Below are 25,897 nucleotides of genomic sequence, written 5' to 3'. Positions count from 1 at the left end.
ATTTTTTTTTTTTTTTTGTCTCTTGGGAAACTAAATGTGAATTTGAAATTTCTGAAAAGAAACCAAATGTAGTTAAAGAAAGCTTCTTTCTAAATAACTGTATTATCACATTGCTGCAACCTATTCTTGTCCTCTGTCTTTTGTTATTCTTGCTTCTCTATTGTCATCAGTGATTTGTCTAGAGTTGCAGATTAATGCAGAGCATTAATAATGATGTGGGTGAAGTGATAATGTAATTCATTTTTTAATATATTATTCATTGAAATACAGACCAGGAAACTGAAATATCAACCTAGCCAGTTTAATTATCTGTGGTATTCAGTGTCAGATACTGGTACTTAAATGCCTCCATTTTCATGTGAGAAAATCAGGGGTTTATAATCTACAGTAGAATTTTGAGCACTGTGTTAAAACTCAGTTAGGAAGAGAGCAGGTAGTGAAATGTCTGGCCAACCCAATCTAATTTTCAGCTGCTTTGTATGGTTTTTACCAAGGAAACTTTTTTTTTCCTTCACACAGTGGATCCTTTCTAAACTGGAAGAAGTGAGAGAGAATCAGCCAAAATTGTAATGAATGGAGAAGCACCAAGATATGAAGAACACTGAACAGCTACCTTTTAATTCCTCTTTAACAAGCAGAACTATTTGAATATCAGCAACAAAGGCAAAAACAGGAGGGAAGGAGGATTTATGAAATTGTTTATTATGGTCACAACAGTCTATGGCTGTATCACAAAAATAGATGATGTTAAGTTAAAAAAATCTAGTGATCAAAAAAATTCTGCCAAGTTTTGGCTTGTTTTCTTTGGTTTTTTTTAACATAAGAATTCCAGATTTCATTTTTTTATAAATACAGTGTAAAGTGAATTTGTTTTACCATTACATTCAATATTGAAATTGAACTCTGGAATAATTCTTATGATAGTATTCTGAGCAAATCTTTTGGGTTTGATTCTGAAAATCAATACTTATTTTATGTCTTAGTTTTCTTATGACTTGAGGCTATGTTGAAATTCAAATTTCTTTATCAAAGGAAATGTTAACTTAATAATCACTAGTATTACAACTCAAATTCGAAGGAGGAGGTTACTGACCAGAGAGGTCTAACTTAGATGATGACAGGAGTGGCTGCTTAGTTAACAATATCATTTTCTTTTTTGTAAATGAATGGACCAGGTCATGATGAATTTGCAATACAGTATCACTTTTAATGTAAACTTTTTTTATATTCTACTCAAGGAAACGTTGCAACATCTCCATCAATATTCACAGAAAATATAACAGTTTACAAAAATGTGTAATGGGGAAAATTAATATATCTCTGCACTAAAAATATTAATTAAAGCCTATTATTTTAAATAAAAGTTAACAGTCTTGCAGCTCAAGGAGTTTATGGGGTTATAAGTGCACTGTTGCATACCAAAAATAAATGCCTTGGATTACACAGTATTGTGTGCTAAGCAAGTGACTAATAAAGTCAAATTTATATTAAATAATAAATATAATATTTCACAGTTGCTTTTATCAACTTTTCTTATCCAATTAAATTTTTTTGTTTCATATCCAGACAGCAGAACTTTAATAGGGAAAGCCTGAATGTGTGCAATTCTGCTTATTTCTTAGATGTAATAGTCATAGTATTGTTGAATGGCTGTTTACTGCAGTTGATATAAAAAGTACAGGAAACAGTCCAGTGTTACCTGAAGGTTTCCATAAATTCCCATATCGAAGTCTTCAAAATATCTGCTACATACAGTAAGTACCTTCTGCCAAAACATTATTTCTAAACAACTGTTTGGAATGTTTATAGCTACAGGATATAATTCTGACATTGGTGTTGGTGCTTGAGATACCCAAATTGTCGTATTATTGTAAAATCTAAAATGACTAGCATGCTAACCTACAATTGCAGTTCTTTAATTTGCTCTAAGTCTTGCCTTTGGTGTTGAGTAACCATTTAGTGGGTTACAAAATACATGTAATCTTGTAATTTTTCCCATAAATTGTAAATTGAATCAAAAGATTATAAGAGAATTCCTAACTATCGCAATGACTGTGTTACTCCACTTGTTTGTACACTAAGCACGTATCAAGAGTATTAACTCAGGTTATAATCATGCCAAACTAATAGAGTAATTTGCCTTAGATAAGTCATGTTATTAGATGCACTGAGTACCATTCCATATCTGTAATTTTTCATCTATCACTTTTCATCTTAGGCATGATAGTTCAATTAATAGCCTTATCATGATCTTGATTACTGTGTTGTCTCCTCCTCTCTCCATCCACAGTATTTACTGAGTATCTGCTGCAACTTTCACTTTTAGTACCTCTTGCAAGTACTTTGTACATTCCCATTTGTGTAGCTTTTCAATCTACCCTATTCTAAGTATTTTCTCTTCACAGAGCATCTATTTCAATTAATGTTATCTCCAGTTCTTAACTTTCTTGTATTTATTTTGCCAACAAACTCCTGATTCTCAAATCTCAGCTGGCTCTTCAGTAATATTTGAGCAATTTAACCATTAATGTTGGAGGATTTATTTTAAATGTGTGTGTCTGTGGTTAAGCTCATGTTCTGGAAAACATAAGAATGCTGCCAAAATTACATTTTTCTTATACAGTATGAAATATTTTGATCATCTGTGCTAACTAAAAGCCTTAACACAAAAACGGAAACACTGGAAGTGTTCAAAAGTCAACATGGGACCTTTCCCCCACCTCCCTCCTTGTCTCCACTTGTAATGACAATATGCCTTCCTGTAGTTCCCTTTTTCTAGTCAGTAAATTTTATCTTTTTCCTTGGTTTTTTTCTTACATTTTCTCCATACAGTCGTGAATGAATTTGCTATTTTTTGGCAGACACCAGGTCTTTCTGTTCTAACTATACATCAGCCTGGGGTGAGGAGAAAGGTATTCAGACTTATGCCATTGTGTAGTTTTCTGGATTACTACAAGTTGTTTGAGATTTCCACTCTGCTGTGCCTCATTCCTTATTGCAATATGCATATTTTTTTCAACAAGAAGGCAGAATAGATATATTAATTTTTATTAAAAATGTATATGCAGTTAGACAAGGGGATATCAATACAAATTAAAATGTAAGCATTTAGGTCTGCCCACTGTGGTGTTTAAAAGTATACCATGGCCTTTACTGAAGAACAGTTTCTCTTCTAGATGACTGTTACCTAAACTTAATACCTTTGAGAAATGTCATTTGGGTTCTTAGTAGTAGTTTGTTCATGCTTAGAATTACCTCTAAGAAATCAATGACAAACCAAACATAGAATCAAAGATGCCAGACACATTGCTAAAAAATTTGTAAGTTGAACTGTTTGCACCTTTCTTTGTTCAGCTGCATGGCTTTGCGTGGCATGGCTCTTTTGGTTTCCATGCTTTCCCTCCCTGCCCCCCACCCTCCTGCCCCCTGACCTGTTCTTCACCTTGAATAAAGTGAAACTGAATTTTATTTGACTGGAATGTGATTATTATTTGTTTTCTTTATATACTGCTTTAATTAATAGGTAATACCTTTACTTAGAATTTCTTAGGCAGAAATCAACAAATTAAGTTAAATCCTGTCTCTGAGAATACAAGGACAAGCTTCTGTTGCAGCTATCTTAGTGAAAGCAGAATACAGATTTTAGTCTTTACCTTTGGTTTATTATAAGGACAAGTTTTTAATAACTGGATTTACATGTCTAAGCTTCATTTAAAGTATTTTTTTCTGTTGCCACATTGAAAAAACGTAGATGATGTTGCCAGATAACCAGATTCTTATGAAATCCTCTTTTTTCACCAAAAAAATTTCCGTACATATGCCACTAGCTATTTATTATCTTTAGCACTTCACAAAATACACTCACATACCAAACAAATCACTGAGGTCTTTTGTTCCTTCTGAGTTATTTTTAGCCATCTATCTGCAAATAACAAATACCACACACTAGTCAATAAAAGACTAATTTTACTATGTAATGGTATTTAAAATTTAATACTTACAGCATATTCTTGAATTTGAACTACAAATCCTAAGTTTCCTAATTATTCTGCTGATGTAAAACAGTTTCAATAAATACATTGCATACCTTAATAGGATTGCTAAGTCTTGTGGCTTGTTTGTAAATAGCTCTGTATCCCTATGACATTTAAATAGATTTTTATATATTTGATTTGTATATATTTCCTGATACTGTATTAGCTTCATGAATGAGAATATTCCACAAAACTATTCAGAAGATTCCCCCCCCCCCCTTCTTGACCCTTTCACATTGGAATTCCAGAAAAGAACTACCTGGAGACTACATTGCTTGGAATCACAGAAGTATTGTACAAGGCCAGAACACACAGTGTTTCTTCAGCAAATCAAACAATTCCACAGTACCTTTTTCCAGCATTAATCTCTCCCAGTTGATCCCTCTCTATCTGCAGTGACTGAAACTGAAGACGCAACCAATACCAATGAAACATTTACCTCCCAGGAACTAAGGATATAGATGGCTAAAGTTCCTAACAGTTAATTACTGAGGGTGGTTCTTTTTTCCTATGTTGATCAATTTATCTGTAATTTCTGCCAAGGAAGTTGGTGTCCCTGTTTTTTTACCTTTGTGGGTTTTTATTCCTTGTTGCATCAAGCAGATCGAGAATTATGTGCAGTTTCTAACTGCCCTCATGAATGTTTTTAAATGTTGGTTGTGAAGTGTGAAAGAAAAGCATTCTTGTACTGATGGGTCCTGTAAAATGGTAACTGTCTCACAATCTGCAAAGCTTGTACTCCAGCAAAGCCAGGCTTCCAAATTCATGATGCCAATGTGCTCTTCACAGAGACAGCAAATCTTGACTCAAGATAGGAAACAGCTAAGAGTTTAAACAGATGTTTTTTCCAGAACTTCTTCCCAGGGGTCTCAAAACTGGATCAAGTAGTTCAAGCATTTGGGCATTTTATATGCTTTCCTCCATCAAATCTGCTGCCCTAGAAAAAGTATTTTTGTCGTCTTTTTCATGTGACTGGAAGTTCTTAAGTAAGTACTGTAAAACTCCAATATCTACAGATTTTATGACAAGAAATGCTATTGAACTATCTTCTGAGCAACAGTGTTTAGGACAGGAGGTCTGAGGACTTGTCATGATAGTGCTTGGAGGGTAGAGATGATATGCCAGGGACAGAGATGACACATGTAGACATGCTGTTTTATTCCATGCTTTCTGTCACTCCCCCTTGGCCGCTTCTTGTTCAGCAAGTGGCACTGTACCCTGTACCTTACCCCAGGGTCTTCTGCACTGTTCCCTCAGTGTTGATTACTGCCATTCATTAGTATGGGCACAACATACAGGTCAGTGTCCTTCCCTCACAGAAAAACGTTAAAGCAGTGTTAAGAACGGGCTTCTACTGCTTGTTCCAACACTAAAGAAAGAACAAATGCATCAAATGTTATGAGCTGTTTTCCCCGTAGCAACCAAAACCAGCTCCAGACAGAATTTACTTTTTCTGTACTGCTGGACAAAAGGGAACTGTGCTGTTTAATATGTGAAACAGTAAACATTTTTTTATGGGCAGTGAAATGTCAGGGTGTGCTTTTTTGCAGGACTGAACTGTGACAGCTAGCAACCGGGTTGAAAACACAGAAGCACTCCTCAAGCTGAAAAATCAATATAACTTGAATTTTTTTCTGTGCTGCATTAAAATTGCAATCTTATGCCGGTAGTAAAAACCATTGCTATAATATTTCTTCTTGGAAAAAAGGAATTTTCATGTATTTAAATAATACAGGAGAACCTCAACATATCTTTTGGGCTGAATTACTGCTAATAACAGACTATTCTACTAATACACTCTCCTTACTAGTGTTGCTGGGTTAGCTGATCAAGCACCCGTGATCACCATGGATTTTGCATGGGTAAAAAAGGTTTTCAGGATTGCCCTAATGTCTTTATTATTTTGTCTGAGAATTTTTGACCCAGTGAAGGAGAATTGACTGAGGTATTAGTGGTGCTCTCATCTTCAGTGGAGAGGCTTGTAGTTGGGCAGGGAGCGGAGGAGATGGGAAAATGGCTGGAAATCTTCTACAGGAGAGGATTTACTGCTGTCTAATCCATGCAAAACTACCTGTAAAGCTCAACAACAGGAAAATGCAAAGTGCAAAAAGCAAGTTATGTTAGTGACTTGGAGGAATTTAAGGCGTAGTTTATTGTAAGCATCTGTGGATGATCTCTGAGCTCCTGTGGTAGTGAATGCTGAGAATGTTTGCTAAATGCCTTGCTGTTTGGGAAATGCTTTTCCCCTTCAGAAAAGAGTAAATTCTGTGGGCTGCCTACAAGATCTTAATCGGTCATTCCTTAACTGTGAAAGGTAGTTTATTATTGTAAGGCACTTGAACAAAAAGGCAGTGATATGTGAGGGTCACCACTAACTAATCTTTTGTAATGATTCCTAGAACATTAACAGGTTTGGCCTATCAAGGCTACTGAGAGATACTTCTAAAAAGTATAATAGGTTTACCCTAAGTCTTTCAACTACATTGCTCAGAACAAGAATATAAAACTGTCTAGCACACTAAAATAACACTAACATGTCATTTTTAAGGCATTGCTGTTTGAAATTTTATAAGCTATGATTGTAAATGCTAAATAAAAAAAAAAGAAAAATCTTAAGAAAATACCAGCTAGACAGCAATGTAGTTATGTACATTCTTCTAAATATACTTAATTCCCCCAGCAGTCAAAAAATAACTCACAGACAAAACTAACATGGGAAATATGAACACAATATTTTAAATGTATAGCTTGAAAAGTAAACTTTGAAACTCATTCTTTAAAGTTCTCTCAATCCATACTTCTTCAGTAAATATAAATCCTTCTCCCATTTCTGTAAATGATATTTAAAAAGACACTTGTTTTTTAACCAACACAGGCTGTGCTATGAGTAAGCCACACTCTGTGGCTGCAGCCATGTTTTTTTCTTTAAACCAGATTGAACTCCCTCAGGTTTAGTTGCAGGATCGTGTCCTTGACAGCAGCGAAGACAAAACGAATATTTTCTGTGTCTGTGGCACAAGTGAAGTGGGAATAGATTACTTTCTCCTTGTCTGGATTCTGATCCTGATACAGCTTCAAAATGAAGTCTCTGGCAGCTTTGACATCTTGTTTAGGTCCTAGTCAAAAGCACAGTTAGTGGTTTTGAACAGTTAAAAGCTATGGGTCAAGGAAGAAACACAGTGATATGGACAGTATCTTAACAGGCTAATTTCATATTTAAATGTCAAATCACTATAAAGGCATACTCCTTTGTTGGTATTTTCTCATTTATATATTAGTGGAGCAAAAGCTGTTGCAACACTGCTTTCTAAAATGTGTGGAGTATGCTTTTTTCAACCATAAACATTACAGGTCGAAGTAATTTTTTATAAAAACCTATGCAACTGAAATTACCCAGCATATATTAATAGGTTGCTACATTACTGTAGTATGTCAAAGACCATGAGAGAAATTAAATTTTCTAAAACACACAAAGTAAACAGGATTCTCTTTGGCCAAGAAAGGGATGTGTGTTTTCTCTGTAGCTATTAAATCATAATAACTCTTTTCATTATTAATTGTAGGATTCAACATGATATATGTCTTGCAGAATATAGTACTGTATTAGGTAATGGAACACATGATTATTTTCATCATTCTTTTTGTGACTAAGTATAAGTAATGTTAAGGAAAGTTATTCAGGCTGCTTTTTAAGTTCGGACTTTTACATAGATAACAAGTCATAATAATGAATGCAAAACTATACTATGGGGTTTTACTATATAAAGAGTTGGATTAAAAGCCGTGTTCCCCAAGTTCCCTTCCTATCTTGTCTTTTGAGATTGAAGATGAAGAAGGTGCTTATTCTCATAAATAAATAGTGATCGTGCTACTCTAATAGTAACAGAACGGCTGCAATATATCTCTTAAGACTCTGTCACAATGCTCCAGTAAAAAAACCAAAGTTCCAGTAAAACTGGGTAACTTAAGTTTGTACTTTAAAGGATAGAGTAGAAAAGCATAGATACCAAATATATTGCATAATTCCACTTTGTGTTCAGTTTAATGAGGAAAAACTGACTGGTTTAAATACGACTTTTAGCTTTGTGAAGATAGTGTGGGATAAATGCTTACCTGTGTATTCTGGAAAGTAACTAATTAGATGGGAATACATGATCTTCTCTTCTAGAAGATCTTTTTTATTTAAAAATAAAATGATTGAAGAATTCAGAAACCAGGGATATGTAATGATAGTTTTAAATAAGGCCTTGCTTTCTTCCATTCGATTCTACAACAAAAATTAACATGAAGTTACATTCTCTAGACAGTAACATATACAAATCACATCAGCCAGAGGTCATAAAGGTTTTTTTGAAAGCTTTTTAAAAAATTTTACTTTTATTAAGTGCAATTGCAATGCACTGGTTGTTCATTACTACTCTTGTTCTATATCCTCTTATTTACTGGGTTTTCGATCACCGCTATGAATGTCATGATGGTATGTGAAATCAAGGTAAGCCTTAATAATAGTAATTATTTGAATTCTTGTATGAGTTAGTGAGCAGCCATGGACTGCTGTTCTACAAAAGCCTCTTCTGACCTTACAGTGAGAGCTGAAGCAGGGTGTATCTGTTCAAGTATCTGATATTAACATACGGTAACATAGCTAAAGGACAAGAACATATGTACTCCTGTATACTGGTAATAGTGTCTGTCCCATTTCAAGAGAGGTGTAAGGAACACCACATTCAGAGATTGCTGTTTGGAGTTCCTGGGGATAAGCTTGTGATAGCAGTCAGTTTGTTATTTATTTCCTAACATCCAAAGTAAGCATAATAAAATGTTCAAGATAGTGGAAGGAAAAAGAAAATTACATTTACTGAAGTTGTTCGTGCATTGAGATGCATTGAAAACTGTTATCTCAACTACAATGGATGTTGTGACACTTCAGCAAGTGAAGTAGGGTATGCTTTTCACATTTCAAACAGAACTTGAGAAAGTGATCTGAAAGGGCTTTGGGACTTCAAGGTTCAAATGGTATTAAGTATTTTTGAAGGACATTTGAAGGAGTACTCATACTGCAGGATGTAAAGCAACCACTACCAAAAGTAATGCAGTTCCACTAATATGCTTTTCCCTAATTGCCTACTATCTTTTTTTGCATCCTTCTCTACAACATCTGGCTACTGCGGATTACGGCACTCTAGAACAGATGGGAGAACTCATCTTAGGTTTTCTAACCTTGGGAAGGAGGTAAATTTTAAGTTATTTTGTTTTAATTTTCTTTAATTAATGCACAGGTTAATTCTGAAACATCAGAGACTTAAAAAACAAACAGAAAACCTAATTACAGGTGAGTGAGGTAGTTTTACTTGCTTAGAGATGTTGCTGATACTCAAATTCTTAAACATTTGACATGGCTTAAGTGATTTAAGACATTTTAAATCATGTTTTGTCTTTTAAGGTAGAGTTCACTTTTACAGGCAGGCTGCTAATTTAAAACAACTTCAGGACTGCTTGATCAGCTTCTTAATGTAACTCTAGTATTTGCAAATCCTTTTATGGACACATGTGAATGCTGTGTTTCTTAAAAAGCACACATCTTTTTCTGTACCTTATATGCTCCCACTCCTTACCTCATTGTCACATTCTGCCAATACTTGATCATATTCACTTAATGCAACTAAGAAAATGATGGATGTAACACTTTCAAAACAATGGATCCACTTCCTTCTTTCTGACCTTTGGCCACCTACATCCACCATCCTGTTAAAAAGAAATACAGTCAACGTATTAGTCATTTTCATAAGATACTTAAAGTAACTCCAAAGGCCTTACGATAGATCGCCTGCCTGAGATAAGCTTGAACTGTGAAAAATATATCTTAACACTGTATGTTTTGTTTAATATTTAAACTTGATTCACTTGCTGTAGTGCTACAACTTTCACTGTTCTTTAGTCTTGTTGTGGGTTAATCCCAGTGGGCAGCGAAGCACAACACAGCTGCTTGCTTGCTCACTATCTGCTCCCCCCCCCCATGGGTGGACAGGGGCAGAGGAAAGAAACAGTAAAAGCAAGAAAACTTGGGGGTTGAGATTAAAAAATAATAATAATTGATTAATAAGTGAAGGATAAGTGGCACACGAGATAAAGAAAACAAAACAAGTGATGCAAAAGCAATCACTCACTACCTCCCATGTGTAGACCGATGCCCAACCAGTTCCTGAGAAAAAGATGGCCAACCTCCATAAAGCCCTCTCTTTTCAATTTATCACTAAGCATGACATTATATGGCATGAAATATGTCCTTGGTTAGTTCAGGTCATCTGCCTGGCTGTGTCCACACTCGCTCCAAAATCTCCCTTGGCCCCCACAAAAAAACCCAGCTTAGTCATATCTCACTACTCAAAACAATCAAAATGCTCACAAATATCTTAGTTTCACATCAAATTCCTGTGGTTTTGCAGACAGTTAAGTCAGTCCCTCACATTTTATCCAGGTCAAAGTGTTCCCTAGAACATTCCATTTTCCAGGAAAAAACAAACAAACAACAAAATTACAGTTAGGCTGGTTTGACCATGTGTTATCAGAGTGGATTCTGGTTCTGTGTTGTAACTGCAGGCAGGGGTTTGTTAATGATGAAGTGGGTGGTTTGGTGGAAGAACATCTATGCTACTACGCTAGTGTGAATTCTGCAATTTTTAAATAAAAGAAAATGCTTTCCCTTAGAAAATCAGTAACCCCACCTGTTGCAATAGCTTGTCTAGTAGCAGATAAGAGAATTTTAAGGTGCTTCTCAGACTGTCTTTCAACTTTGAGATGTTTGTTTCTCTCAATTCCACTGAACATAATTTTTTTTTTTTTTTGGTATATTACATGGCAGGAAGAATAGAAGTATCTACAGTTGTGACCCTCCACTTTCTTTTTTTCCCTTCTCCTTCCCTTGGTGTCTCCAACTCCCTTCCCTAACTTTATCTAACTGAAAGTTGTAAACTCACTTGAAGGCTTTAGCATATCTATTAGGGCCCTGTCTTTCAAACAGTTACAGTAAGGAGGCAGAAACTGTTGGCTCTAAATGGAATTAAACTACATGCCAATATGAGCACTCATGTTACCACAAATACCTTTCCTCTGCACTTCCCCCATCCAAGGCTTTAAATTAAACTAATAGTTCAGAATACATGGTAACTGGGCTGCTTGAATTGAAAAGCTGTTTTTATGTAATGTGAATTTCAAAAGGAATGTTTTGAAACTCCACTCGAGTTACTGTATGAACTTTGGAGACCGCTGGAAACATGTAAAAACAGTCATTCAATGCAAAAGCTTAAAGGACCTTAGAAGTAAAGTTGCAACAACTACTTTCATAATTGTATACTGAATCATTTGATAGGCAGTCTTACCTAAATATAATATTTTCTAAATCAAAAGGATACTCAATAATTCCTGTAGTTGGCACTCGGACTCTAAGAATATCTTGCTGAGTTGGCACAAATGAGGGATTAGCAATACGATCAAGGTCAGTAAGATAACTGAAAAGTTAAATATACAACAGAAACAATATAATAAGTTAATTACAGAGATTCAAAACCAAAGTATGAACCAGCCATCACAGAATTATTCCCATAAAAGCAGCTAAACAGAAATTCAGTTGTGCATGGCCTTAGTGCAATTATTGCTGGCATAAAACAATAAACCCCTTTACTTGAACTAAGACCTGGATGTACATTTCGTACAGAATAATACTAATCAAAAGAGATGATGCCTGAATGTTCTATAGACAATCGCCCACACCCAAAATGATGAATTTTATTTGAATATTCTTTGCTATTACCCCAAAATAAACACCAGAATTAAGATTTGAACACAAATATAAATGTCAGTCCTAGCCATAATGTTCACCGACAGTACTTTATCCCCTGTCACTTCATCCATGATGCTAATATTAGACACAACTGTGAAAGGTTGATAGACAGAATTCAAAATGTAATTAATGGAAAGCACTGCAAACATGAATGCTTCAAACTTATACATTTTTAATATAAAAGATGTTGCATTTAATTTCTCGTGTGCTCACGCAGTCATTCTTAACTTTACCCTCTTTAGTTTCATAAGACTGTTGCGCTTTTCATGGCTGGGATTAAATTCTAGGATGACATTCTTGTGCCTCAACAAATGAGCATTGTGTGAGCAAGACACAAGATGCCTGGTATTCCTCTCTGCAATCTATCTTCCCACCACTAGAAGGCAACATTAGATCAGTCAAAATCCTAACAAGGCATACAAAAAGTGTAAGGTGTATTCCAAATCATACAACACGGCTGTAGCACAAACCTTCCTTTATTTAAGCACTTATTCCACACTTTTTCTTTGGTGGAAGAGGGAGGGTGTCGATGTATTCTCCCTTTGCTGCCCAAACATCCCTCACACTTGGGCTCCAAAATAAAAAATTCTCACACTTAATGTTATCACTCAGAAAAATTTCTCTTAAGAATAAGAAAATTTTTCCTCTCCAGCAATGTAGCAAAGTGTTATTGAGACTTCCATTGTAATTAACAGTACAAGGAAGATTTAATAAAATTTAAAATAAAACTGTTTTTCAATTGTAGCTGATTTCTTAGAAAATGAGGCTACAGTAGACCATTAAGTGGCACCCTTCTTCTCCAGCGTAGGATTATTTAAGAACAAGGCAGACAAACATCTGTCAAGAACTGGTAACGCTTAACATACAGGAACAGATTGCCTATGTGTAACCACTCAGGGTTAAAGTTTACCATAAATGCCTAATTTAAATGTTCCTTGCTGAAATTTAACCCTGTTACTTCTCAACTTTGACAGAAATGGAAATGTAAATTTTCTGTTCCCATGAAACAATCATTTTTTCACAATTAAATTCTTTGAAAAGTGGGGGAGAGACTTATCTTCATTCTTATTTATGTTCTAAGCTTTTCATTAACTGAACTGTCTGGTGGGCCCGCTTGTTGTCAATATATTTTGTACAGCTGTTTTTCATTATTTCCCCCAAGGGAAACTCAGTTATGTACCAGCTGCGTTGACCTCAGAACTGGGAGGGATGATGGTTCCAGTATGTTCAGAAAGCCTGAAATTAGTTTGTTTCATCACTGCAGCTTAAAATTTGTTGTGTACCACAGGCCAACAGAGACACAGGTATAACTAATAAAATTAGAGTGAACCTATCTCTTCATTATGAGCCAGCAGTGTGCCCAGGTGGCCAAGGAAGCCAGCAGCATCCTGGCCTGTATCAGGAACAGTGTGGCCAGCAGGAACAGGGAGGTGGTTGTTCCCCTGTACTCAGCACTGACGAGGCCGCACCTCGAGTACTGTGTTCAGTTTTGGGCCCCTCACTACAGGAAAGACATGGAGGTGCTGGAGCGTGTCCAGAGAAGGGCACCGAAGCTGGTGAGGGGCCTGGAGCACAAGTCTTATGAGGAGTGGCTGAGGGAACTGGGGTTGTTTAGTCTGGAGAAGAGGAGGCTGAGGGGAGACCTTATTGCTCTCTACAACTACCTGAAAGGAGGTTGTAGTAAGGTGGTTAATGGTCTCTTCTATCAAGTAACTAGTGATAGGACAAGAGGAAATGGCCTCAAGTTGTGCCAGGACATGTTAGATTGGATATTAGGAAATATGTCTTCACTGAAAGGGTTGTCAAGCATGGGAACAGGCTGCCCAGGGCAGTGGTTGCATCACCATCCCTGGAGGTATTTAAAAGACATGTAGATGTGGTGTTTAGGGGCATGGTTTAGTGGTGGACTTGGCAGTGTTAGGTTAATGGTTGGACTTGATGATCTTATGGGTCTTTTCCAATGATTCTATAATTAACTTCATTAAGTCTGGCTTGTTCTTGTAATTCTCAGTGTACTTACTACTTAGCAGAGTCTGAGAGCTGGTACTCCCTCCGTCTGTCGTAGCATTCTTGAATTCCTGGGTCTTCCCAGAGCTTCTTGATTGCTTCAACTTGTTTTCTTTCCAGTGCTGTCACTTTATCCACTTCCACTTCTTTGATCATCTGAGCACTCTCCTAATCAATTAAATGATTACATATTGTGAGAAAGGATTGCTGTTGGCATGCGGTCTCCCCTTTCTTTATTACACTCTTCCATCAGTGAGACTAAGCATCATGAACCTAGGAGAAAATAAGCAGGTTTAATCCTTGAATGCATTTAATTTTTCAAGTCAGATGACTGCTGAATGTTTTAACCAAGTTAGTCTTGCTTGCTGTCATCCAGGTGTGATTTTTCTTTTTAAAAGGGGACCTTGACAAAGGTCAGAAGGAGCTCTAAACCTACTATTTTTAAGCTCACTAAATTTTAATACCAATTTATAACAGTGGTAATGTTTCTAAAATTCTTGATACTTTCTTTAGTACAAATACTTCTGGTTGGTTTGTTGGTTTGGTTTTTTCAGGACAAACCAGAGGCTGACCTAGCATAAACAGTCATCAAGCAGGGACCAAATTCCTACAAGCCATTTTCTGTTATAATGCCTATCTCAGTGAGATACAGCTGAGGAACTACTCTATGGAAAGAAATAATTTTTCTTTGCTCTCTGCGTTAAGAGGTATTGCAAAGATAAATGTAAGTTTTGCTTTTAAGGCATATGAAAGAGTCTATTATTCTGCAGCAAGTTGTGCAGTTGATAAACTTGAGGGAAGGGATGCCATTCAGAGCAGCCTTGACAGGTTTGAGATGTGGACCCGTGCAAACAGGCTGGGGGATGAAGGGATTGAGAGCAGCCCTGTGGAGAAGGACTTAGGGATACTGGTGGATGAAAAGATGGACCTAAGCTGGCAATGTGTGCTCACAGCCTAGAAAGCCAACCATATCCTGGGCTGCATCAAAAGAAGCATGGCCAGCAGGTTGAGGGAGGTGATTCTGCCCCTCTACTCTGCTCTGGTGAGACCCCACCTGGAGTACTGCACTCAGCTCTGGGGTCCTCAGTACTGGAAGGACGCATGGACCTGTTGGAGTGGGTCCAGAGGACGGCCACAAAATGATCACAGGGATGGAACACCTCTCCTATACAGAAAAGCTGAGAGAGTTGGGGCTGCTCAGCCTGGAGGACAGAAGGCTCCGGGGAGACCTTATTGCAGCCTTTTGATATACAAAGGAGGCTTATAAGAAAGATGGAGAGAGACTTTTTACCAGGGTCTGTAGTGACAGGACAAGGGGCGGTGGTTTTAAACTGAAAGAGGGTGGATTCTAGCTTGGACATAAGGGAGAAATTTTTTGATGAGGGTGGTGAGACACTGGAACAGGTTGCCCAGGAAAGCTGTGGATGCCTCATTCCTGGAAGTGTTGAAGGTCACGTTGGATGGGACTTTGACCAACCTGACCTAGTGAAAGATGTCCCTGCCCATGGTAAGGGAGTTGGACTAGATGAGCTTTAAAGGTCCCTTCCAACACAAACCATTCTAAGATTAGAAGTGTTCTCTTCTGTAACTGTTCAACTGGGTATACACTGATGTTTGCTAATACCTTTAATGGTCTGGAAAAGTATTGTTGTAAAATGCATTTAATATTGAAATAAATTAACTTATTTAGCATTTGGAATATAACAAATTGGTTGCTGTAAATTCAGTTTGTCAACACCTTTTCCAGTACATTGCTAGATATCACCTAGGTTTTAACTTACATCCTCTTCAAAAATGGAATAAGGTTTCTTCTTGACCTCTTAGTTAAGTCACAAATAGAAATGCTGTATACAGATCTGGTTTGAATCCAGGGCAGTGAATTCTTGGGTCTGAACTGGAAAAATCACAATACTGATAGACCTGTTAATCTAGAGATAAAGATCAGTCAGAAAACAGGGCTTTTGTAGTTATGGGGTCTTTTAAGTTATTGTGGGCAACTGCAAAACTATGTAACATAGAGCTTAACGCCTCAAAAGCAATATCTCCTTACTCAGTTCAAATTAATTTTAAATATTGTAAGTCTCCAAAATGTGGTGAATATACTACTTTTCTGAGTTTTCATATTAAAGATTTACAATGCAGTCATAATGCCTGGGCAAATTCTCCATAATTGGAATGATCTTTGATTTTACAGGTATTCTGTTACACAAAACCAAATGCCAAGTCTTCTAATTTTTATTAAAACTATTTTTTTTTTTTAAATAGTAGCTGAAAGCTTTCAACATGACTGTTCTAATTACTGCTACACTGTAAATTGGTAACCAATGTATAATAGTTTAAAATGCATCATGGTATAAACATTCCTGTTGGTATTTCTTGTAGATTCCTTACAGATATAATGTAATCCATATTTTTTTCTACCTTAATTTTACACAGCCTAACTATTTTAGCAAGACAAGTAATATTGTCTATTGAATAAATTTTACTGTTCTGTAACTATTGCATCAAATGTTCATGCTGATCTAGAACAACGTAGGAAGAGCGTTAACTGTCGTTTATACTATATTCAGGCACTGTGTATGAGGCAAGAGATTAGAGACCATGTGTCCTGGCAGTAACTTTTCTCCCTATTTTCAATCTTATCTGGTGAAAGACATGCAGAATAATTTGGATTATGAGTAACTCTTAATTCACTAATGTCACAGAACAGATACTGTTTTCTAAAGAAAAGAATGGGCACTGACATGCAAATAGCCATCACAGCATTTTGACTGGGATTGCCTCGGGCTTCATTCCATGCTAAAACTTTGCATGTATCTAAGAGGACTTCATGTAATTGTAGCTGCAAAACCAGCTTTGGTATCAGGTCCTTGTGAAAACAAATATTTTGTGTCGAGATCTGCAAATGCCAGTCCCCTTATGCAGCCAAGTGCCATCAGGAAAAATCCTTTTTCAGAAAGTAATTCAGATTAATCTTTATTTTCATAGTATATAACAACTAGAGTTCAATACTGACAGCTAGTCTCATGCCCGTAATTCAAAGGAAACAGATCCTACAATGAAGTGAAAAATTACTTAAAACAACAAGTGATTTTAGTATCATTCCATGCTGTCCTGGTTTCAGCTGAGATAGAGTTAATTGTCTTCCTAGTAGCTGGTAGTGTTATGGTTTGGGTTCAGTATGAGAAGAATGTTCATAACACGCTGATGTTTTCAGTTGTTGCTAAGTAGTTCCTAAACTAAAAGTCAAGGATTTTCCAGCTTCTCATGCCCAGACAGGAAGAAGGCTGAAGGGCCACAGGAAGTTGGGATGGGACACAGTCAGGACAGCTGACCCAAAGTGGCCAAAGGGGTATTCCATACCATATGACGTCATGTCTAGTATATAAACTGGGGGGACTTGGCAAGGGGGGGTGGATCGCTGCTTTGGAACAAACTGGGCATCGGTCGGTGAGTGGTGAGCAATTGCATTGTGCATCACCTGTTTTGTATGTTCTGATTCTTTTATTATTATTATTGTCATTTTATTATCATCATCATTATCATTGTTATTTTCTTTTCTGTCCTACTAAACTGTCTTTATCTCAACCCATGAGTTTTACCTTTTTTTTTCCGATTCTCTCCCCCATCCCACTGGGTGGGAGGAAGTGAGTGAGCAGCTGCGTGGTGCTTAGTTGCTGCCTGGGGTTAAACCACGACACATCATGTCCTCCTCATCCTCAGTAAACAGGCATGTTACTAATAAAAAATACCTTTGGTATGAATTATGGGTGGATAATAAGACATGAAAGCAAGATACAGAAAATTTCAGTTTCCTTAAAATGCAGTCTTCAGGATAAATTAGTAATGAGTAATCTTAGGAGTCTGTGGTACAATAACCCAGCCAGGATCTGATGGAAGAGGGGATTAAACTTGAAACACACTAAGATGTCCTTAGAACCAGCAGAAAGTCCTTCAAAGTGGGCAGCAGGAGAGTCCTGTATTTTTTGTACTGGGAAATACCAGCATTGTAACTAAAACACAGGTGTTGCAGGGTTTTGTTTGAGTGTGTGCACATGTGTGCATCTGTGTGACAATTTACTACTAACAGCAAACATTCATGATAAGTAACAACGAGAGCAATGCCACCTATTTCAGCCTCTGACTACTGTAATGATTGAGGTAAATGATTTTTCTACAAACTTGTGTTGACATGATAAAACATATCAATGTAAAATGGGATTATAATTGGAAATGGATTGTTTGTTTTACATCTAGTTTTAAGTAACACTGATTGTCAAACATTGATATTAGCTATAGTGTAGTTGCAGATTTCTGTATTGTAGTCATGGTCAACACAAATGCTAATCACAACTGAACTGAAAATCTGTAAGCCATGGCAAAATGAAGTCAGTCCCCAAACTCTATACACAGCTCTTCCATAACATAATAGGAACCAGCTTTGCTAATCAGGACTTTCTTTTTTTTCAATTGTATCTAACCCACTGATGGATTTTTGCTGATTATTGTAAATAAGTGGCCCTTCAATCTGTCACAAACCTTGAAAGCTAAACGAATTTTCTAACCAGCCATAGCACTTTAAGCTAGTTTGACAACTGATAAAATGCTCAAATGTCCTTTTTCTTTCTGATTAAACACTATAGAGGGTAACTGGGTGATGTAAGACGCCCCACAGGGCTTTTATTATTTTGCTGTAGTACCCCACCACTAGGAATTATAGAAAAGGGTTATTAAATCTTATCAAAACCTAGTAATAATATAAGTTTACATTTTAACAAATATCTTTTTGCATTGCCAACTGCATACCACAAAATTAGTTTAAATATCATGAAACTTTATAATGGAATTTTGGCACGAAGTAGACCTCAGTGTTTCAAGTCCACAGGGTCATATTTTAAAACCTTCCTTTGCAACTCAGAAGAACACTAGAAATTTAGTTTTCATTTCCTTCAAAGCAAGAGTGGAATTTCATAGAATTCTTACTTTTACTACTAAGAAGTTAGCCCAAGAGATGTGTGGAAATATGCAGCGTTGTAATACATAAGCAGTAGGTGCTTTACAGAAAGAACACAAAGGGCTCACTAACATGAGAAGAAAACAAAGCAAAACAAAACAAATCTACAATCATTACAGACCAGACCAAGGAACAAAGAGGGGAAACGCAAAACAGCACAAACACATGTTAACATCAGTTATTGGCATAAAATTTTTTTTTAATGAAACACAAGCAACAGATGAGTTCCAGAATTCACTCAATTAAAATATGTATAGCACATTATGGTCTCTCTAAACACAGTATAAGCAGGAAGAGCAAAAGTGATGTTAAAAGTGCTGTAACATTCTTCTATTCAAAATCCCTATTCTGAAGTTACCTGTCCTGGTTTCAGCTGGGATAGAGTTAATTGTCTTCCTAGTAGCTGGTACGGTGCTGTGTTTTGAGTTCAGTATGCAAAGACTGTTGTAACACTGATGTTTTCAGCTGTTGCTAAGTAGCACTTAGTCTAAAGTCAAGGATTTTTCAGCTTCTCAAGCCCAGCCAGCGAGAAAGCTGGAGGGGCACAAGAAGTTGGCACAGGACACAGCCAGGGCACCTGACCCAAACTGGCCAACGGGGTATTCCATACCATGTGATGTCACATCTAGTATAGGAACTGGGGGGGTGGGGGGAGGGGGGGATCGCTGCTCAGGGACTGGCTGGGTGTTGATCAGCAGGTGGTGAGCAATTGCACTGCGCATCATTTATACATTCCAATCCTTTTATTATTGCTGTTGTCATTTTATTAGTGTTATCATTATCATTATTAGTTTCTTCTTTTCTGTTCTATTAAACCGTTCTTATCTCAACCCACGGGTTTTACTTCTTTTTCCGATTTTCTCCCCCATCCCGCTGGGTGGGGGGGGGTGAGTGAGCGGCTGCGTGGTGTTTAGTTGCTGGCTGGGGTTAAACCATGACATTACCTTACTTCAGGTTGATTTAAGTAGACTTCTGCTTCCTAATGACATGGTGCAGGTGGAGAAAAGAATACAGATGATAAAATAAGGGTAAGTAATTTTGAATACGATAGAAGTAGGAGAATATACTTATTCCATTTAAAAAAAAAAAGAAAAAACAAACACACACCACAAAACAAAACCAAAAAACCCTGTATGATCCTGGAAAGAAAACTGATCATGTATAACAAAGACAGTGGCAAAATTGTTTGGCAAATACGTTCAAAATCTGTGTCTAAGCTGCTTAGAATACTAAAAATCTATTAGTCTCTTAAAAATCCATCACATTATTCCCTACTGGAAATAAAACTTAATTCTGCAATTAAAGGGCAACTGATGATGTATAACAGCAACGCTTCAAGGTTCAATTGCTAATCTGTTTTCATCAAAAAGATACACTAAAGAGAAACAAAATAATCAGAAGGGGTCTTGAATATGCCTTTTTCACTTCACATGGTAATACCACTGGGTAAAAGCAGCTTTCTCACCTTTTGTGAAAGTGCCAAGAAACATGCACAAATGCTAGCTGAATGAGTATAATATTAAATGCAACTGGTAGTAAGGACAAATCTTTGCCAGACAATAAATGGGTAACACCACAAGCAAGAACTGTCATTTTTCTAGATGTATGAATAAATACTATCTCCAGCTATTACATGCAATGCATAGAACTGATTATTTCAGTAGAGCTTCTTTTTGGAGGGTCTGAATCTCCACACTTGGAAAAAAATTATATTTGATTTGATACCTTGCAGCTCTGTCCTGTTCCTTAGGAAGCTAAATGTTAAATAGAACCCAGAAATGGCTCTGTGTGTTACCTTATGAAGCTCTTTATATTTACAAGGCCTGAATCTATACACATATTATTTCTTCACCCATAACCTAGGTTATTACTCCTTTAAAAAGCTTTCTGAAAAGAGCAGTCTGGTTTGGAGCAACAACTACCGAAGGTGTAGTTATTTTTTAAAAGTGCTGTGAGAACTAATGGTGCTCCTCTTTTTCTAAGCACTTATATTTTATGGTCTTTGCACTTCAGTTTCATACCCCAGGTCCTTCCTCATTTGGCTGGGCAAAACAAACTACAGAATGCTCCAATAGAAGTTGTACTTGGAAGATATAGCAGGTTCTTCACAGCAAACAGAGGATCACAGGAAGGGACACAAGGTAATTATTCAATATTGGGAGGTTACAAGAACAGCCAGTTAACGGTGTATACTGCTTCAGAAAAATATTGTTTATCAAGAGATACTTAGCTACAGCAGGAGTTCAAGTTTTCTTACTGTGTGAATAGGAAGTTTGTGAGCATCACTGAACCTGTTTTAACATCTCTAACCATTTTTACTTTTACAGTGCCACTGAAATACAGGTTATATCTCACTACAGGATATGTAGAAATATGCAAATAAATACTTGCATCTTCTTCATACCACTGGTAGGCCCATAAATTGAACTTCTGGGGAGTATAATGTAATATATTTTGGAAATCATTGTGTTTTACTAAAACCATGTTTGCATTAATTTTTTTCTCATTTTTTGAAACAGTCCCATCAGCTAATTTGACATAAGGAATAGGGTATGTTTGTTTCTAAAGAAATAAAAAGAGAAATCATAAAAAGGGGAAAAAAACCACAAAAACCCCTAAGACTTTATAATTCACTACAATAGGGATAGGAAGCTGCTATTCAGGTCATATATAAGTTTAGTAGAAGTTACTGATTAACAAATAGAAGTTATGTGAATTTCAATTCTGTTGGCTTGTTGTTGCTGTTCTGAAAATTCTTTGAATTGGAACCAAATGCAAGCCCAAATGCAGACCCAAATGCTTAAGTCAATCTCCTTTCGGTACCAGCAAGGCTACTAAGTTTTGCTGAATTAAAAGCACTGCATATAGCTCCTCTGGTTGAGGAATAGTATTTTTCATATCTCAACCTCTATTACTGAGGAAAAGTACACACTGAAAGACTTCTAAAATTAGTTACACAATTACCTATGAGTGCTTTGTTTACATATTTTGGGGACAGGAGGAACTGAATATAAACCCTTAAAACTAAGGAAAAGGAAGCTAACAACTGGCTGAGCTGTACATAAAATGTATACATTGCTGCTATTGCCAGTACCTCCCAATTACCATCAGAGGAAGAGACAAACGTTAAGTATATGAAGGTTGGTTTAATTTCTAAGTGAAAGAATATTTTGGAAGAGGAAAATTAAGGAAGGTGAAAAGACCAGGGGAACTAAATGACTCAAGCATTTAGAGTTAGGACATTATATTCTAAAGATAAAGAAACATTGCTTATTTTGCAGTCTCTCATTATTCAGTTTTAATAGTGTATTGTTCTATGGCTATAAAAAGGTACCTGGTCATAGTCTGGACAACTGGATAGGAACAGCAGATTAAGTTGAAGATTAAATTTTTGCAAATTAAAATAATGAATTGATACCATCCTGGTTGTGCACCAACCACTTACCATGAGCTTTGATTGTATCTTTCTTACTGAGCCTATTCTGTCTTTCACCCATAGGCTGTAGTAAATTTTTTCTCTAAGTTAGTCCCCTCATCTCTGATAACAGCAGGAATAGTAAACAGCACACCAGCTAGCAGTAAGCAAAGCAAACTAAGCAGTGCAACTGTAAAAATACCAGGCCAAACCACCACCCAGATTGTAATTGCCAACACAAAATTTTTGGCAAAGACCTGACTGAAAACAGGACCTCACAGTCAGGTCTTATATAAAATTTAATGGATTACCCTTAAAAAAAAAGTAAGAGAATCACAAAATGTTTGTTTTCTTCTTCACAAAATGAAACAGTTTGCAGTTAATCTTTTTGTATTTGCATTTTGTTAAATTATGTGTGAGAGTGCATCCATGGATCTGTAAATGTTGGTCAACTTCAAACACAAGAGTTGTTTCTGCAGTATTACATGCAATATACACATGGACTAAAAGTAAGCAGGTATACATATAAATACAGAACTATGCATATAAACACACAGGTACAAATATAAACACACAGGTACACATATACATAATTTGTGGCTTCCAAACCTCATTTTCCAACACTTCTAGTTTACAGGGGGGAGAAACAAAAACTATCAATATAAGATCCCCAGGTATAATCAAGTGACATCCTTTATTTCTTGGTTCATTTTTCCACTCTGTAGAGGACAGAGATCATTGTGTGGCACCCTGCAAAAATATTTGGGTGACAGCATGATTTAATAACCTCCATTTGAAATAGTCACTTTAATATTTTATGATTTTTTTGTTTTCTTTCTTTCCTGGCTACACATTGCCATTAGTTGCCATCAGGAATGGTTTGAGAGGACTGTGTGCAAGTAAGCTGAATGTATATTCTTCCCCACATTTACTAACCCACAGCATGGTTTTATAAAAGGGGTGTGGGGGGCGATTCTCCCTTTTATTAAAGCATTTAGTAGCTAGCATATATTGACATGGAAAAAAATATTGCACATTTTTTTCCTTTATTTTGAAAGGAGTCTAGAAGGAGAAACCGCCCCTCTACCAAGGAACTAAAATGCCTCTCATCTAACAAAATTTTCTAGTGGTCTGTTAATCTAAGTGGGTTTTACACGTTAATTTTTCCTTTTCATCGTCATAGAAAATGTATGCAGTGTTAAAATCTTCAGTCTTGCTGGACGCAGGATGCAGACTTGCAAATTCAACATTGCTTCCTGTTAATGTATATGATCACTGAAATCTTGTTTGTAAGATTAAGCAGAAGGTTCATTTTCAGTATGCTAGTAATGCTATCAAGTTCAAAGTTAAGAGCATGTGTAATTTTTCTCAGGGCTTACACAGTGGGCCAAGTTTTTGTTTCTTAAAAATAAGATATTGCTAGTTTTGTTAAAATTATTTTTCCCATTCCTTGGCAATATTTATCTCACCAACAGAAATACAACTTTCAAGACCAATAAAGACAATCTGCATCGCATGAAGGCTTTGAGATTTGTAACCACCACTTGCAGGAGGGAACCAAAGATGTTAGTTGTTGGTGAGTCCCTTCTGAAAGTGTCTTTCACTCTGACACACCATGTCCTAGGTTCCAGGTGCCAGCTGCAACAGAAGGGTCCAATGGACCACTTGCCATGGCTACTTCTCTATGCAATTACTAGCAATTTTCCTGGAAATTTCTTTCAAGGACAAAGACGACTAAGAAATTTTGCAAACAATGATCCGGAAGTTGAAGAAGCTGACAAGCTGAATAAAAATTAGAAATACAGTTTTCCAAAACAAAATAAAAAAACCACAGGGAGATGTATGAGAACACATGAGATGTATGAAAGGCACAAGAGCCCCTTACAACCTACATTTTGTTTAATATGACAAGGCCACAAGTGACATATTACTTTTGCTTCTGAACACAACTTCAAGAGTGTTGTGGACTATCAGAGTGTCCAAAGGACAAAATAAAAGCAGCAACAGATAAAAGGGCATAGTTATTTAATCCAAATATGAGAAAAGACATTAACTGCCTTTAAAAAAAAAAGAAAGAAAAGGAGAGCTGCTGTCATTGCAGTAGAGGAGGAAATAACCCTTCTCTCTGATCATAGTGTATACAACAAAATAATGATGATAAACCCTGGAAAAGAGCGTGCACAGCAGTTTGCATTATTGGAGATCTTTAAGAACAAGTTACATGAATATCAAGATTTAAAGCAATGGAGCTGATGTTGCTGTGGAGGGGGACATAGATAAATGGACTCTTGAGGCTCTTTCCAAATAGGAAAAAAAGAAATTTCTTCTCTTTAGAGATTGTTCTTACTTTTTTTTTCAAATGGAATATCAACTAGTAATAGCTTTTTCTAGACCATTCAGATCCTTAATATCTGATATTTTATGATTGATCAAAACAAGAAGTTACAAACCCACACTATTTCTTTAATCTGTGTTCATCGGAATTAGAGGGGTTAAGACTTCCATGTCTTTTTTAGTTTTTTATGTCCCATCTTTGGATTGTGACACCAACATTCTTGGAAGTAAGTTAAGGGTACACAGGGAAAAATAAAACCTTTCTAGAGGTAAGACTAAACATGAACAAGTAAATATGTGCCTCAGAACAACACATATCTTAGTTTGGCTTTGTTAGTTTAAAATCACTAAAAAAGATGCTTAGGCCTCTCATCATCTTTCTAGAAGTAAACCCAAGGAAATCTACCCTCTATCCTGGCTATCTGGGTATGTTTGCCTGTGATTATTAATCACACTTTCATGTGGACAGATATATATATATAAAAAATCAGTTGTGTGATTAGTCACTTTGTACAGTATTTTTAGCTGATGCCTACTGGAGAATTGTCTCACAAATGTATTGACAATTTTGTGTAACCTTTATGACACTACAAAGAGTCACGGAAACAAAATTTTTCATTTGCCTTTCTAAGAACAAGAACAACCAAATAGACTAAATTCTTTCATATTTTACTCAATGTATTTATTTAACATAAGTATTAGCAATGAGCAGGCAATAGCAACATTGGTACCAAATAAGATTTGCTTTCAAAAGGTGTCTGGACTAACTAAACCATGTAGTGACTGGAAGCAACATACTCAAACAAGGTCAGGATTGGTATTCAGCTATGACATATACAGGGCTCAATACTGGGGCCAGTTCTGTTTAATACCTTTATCAATGATCTGGATGAGGGGATTGAGTGCACCCTCAGCAAGTTTGCAGCTGACACCAAGGTGGGCAGGAGTGTTGATCTGCTTGAAGGCAGGAAGGCTCTACAGAGGCATCTGGACAGGCTGGATTGATGGGCTGAGGCCAACTGTATGAGGATCAACAAGGCCAAGTGCCGGGTCCTGCACCTGGGTCACAACAACCCCATGCAGCACTAAGGGCTTGGGGAAGAGTGGCTGGAAAGCTGCCCGGCAGAGAAAGACCTGGGGGTGCTGGTTGACAGCCGGCTGAATATGAGCCAGCAGTGTGCCCAGGTGGCCAAGAAGGCCAACGGCATCCTGGCCTGTATCAGGAACAGTGTGGCCAGCAGGAACAGGGAGGT

General features: G+C 36.7%; 2 protein-coding genes across 5 annotated transcripts in view; one reads left to right on the top strand and one right to left on the bottom strand.

Annotated features, from left to right (window-relative positions):
- Window positions 1–2,049, top strand: part of VPS13A (vacuolar protein sorting 13 homolog A) — a 108,825-nt gene extending 106,776 nt beyond the window's left edge. For all 4 annotated transcript variants that reach the window (XM_052775612.1, XM_052775610.1, XM_052775609.1 and 1 more), the window contains one exon: window positions 520–2,049. In XM_052775612.1, the coding sequence (XP_052631572.1) occupies window positions 520–570 (51 nt within the window). In that variant the 3' untranslated portion in view covers window positions 571–2,049. The remainder of the gene's footprint in view (window positions 1–519) is intronic.
- A 1,717-nt stretch (window positions 2,050–3,766) lies between these two features.
- LOC128136311 (guanine nucleotide-binding protein subunit alpha-14) overlaps window positions 3,767–25,897 on the bottom strand; it is a 94,674-nt gene continuing 72,543 nt past the window's right edge. Inside the window, exons 3-7 of the mRNA XM_052775617.1 lie at window positions 13,895–14,049; window positions 11,414–11,542; window positions 9,650–9,779; window positions 8,148–8,301; window positions 3,767–7,150 (exon numbers count right to left, since the gene is read on the bottom strand). Coding sequence (XP_052631577.1) covers window positions 6,960–7,150; window positions 8,148–8,301; window positions 9,650–9,779; window positions 11,414–11,542; window positions 13,895–14,049 — 759 coding nt within the window. The 3' untranslated portion in view covers window positions 3,767–6,959. The remainder of the gene's footprint in view (window positions 7,151–8,147; window positions 8,302–9,649; window positions 9,780–11,413; window positions 11,543–13,894; window positions 14,050–25,897) is intronic.

Source organism: Harpia harpyja, chromosome Z (genome assembly GCF_026419915.1).
Source record: "Harpia harpyja isolate bHarHar1 chromosome Z, bHarHar1 primary haplotype, whole genome shotgun sequence".
In the NCBI taxonomy this organism is placed as follows: Eukaryota; Metazoa; Chordata; class Aves; order Accipitriformes; family Accipitridae; genus Harpia; species Harpia harpyja.
This window is presented reverse-complemented; position numbering and strand designations above follow the sequence as displayed.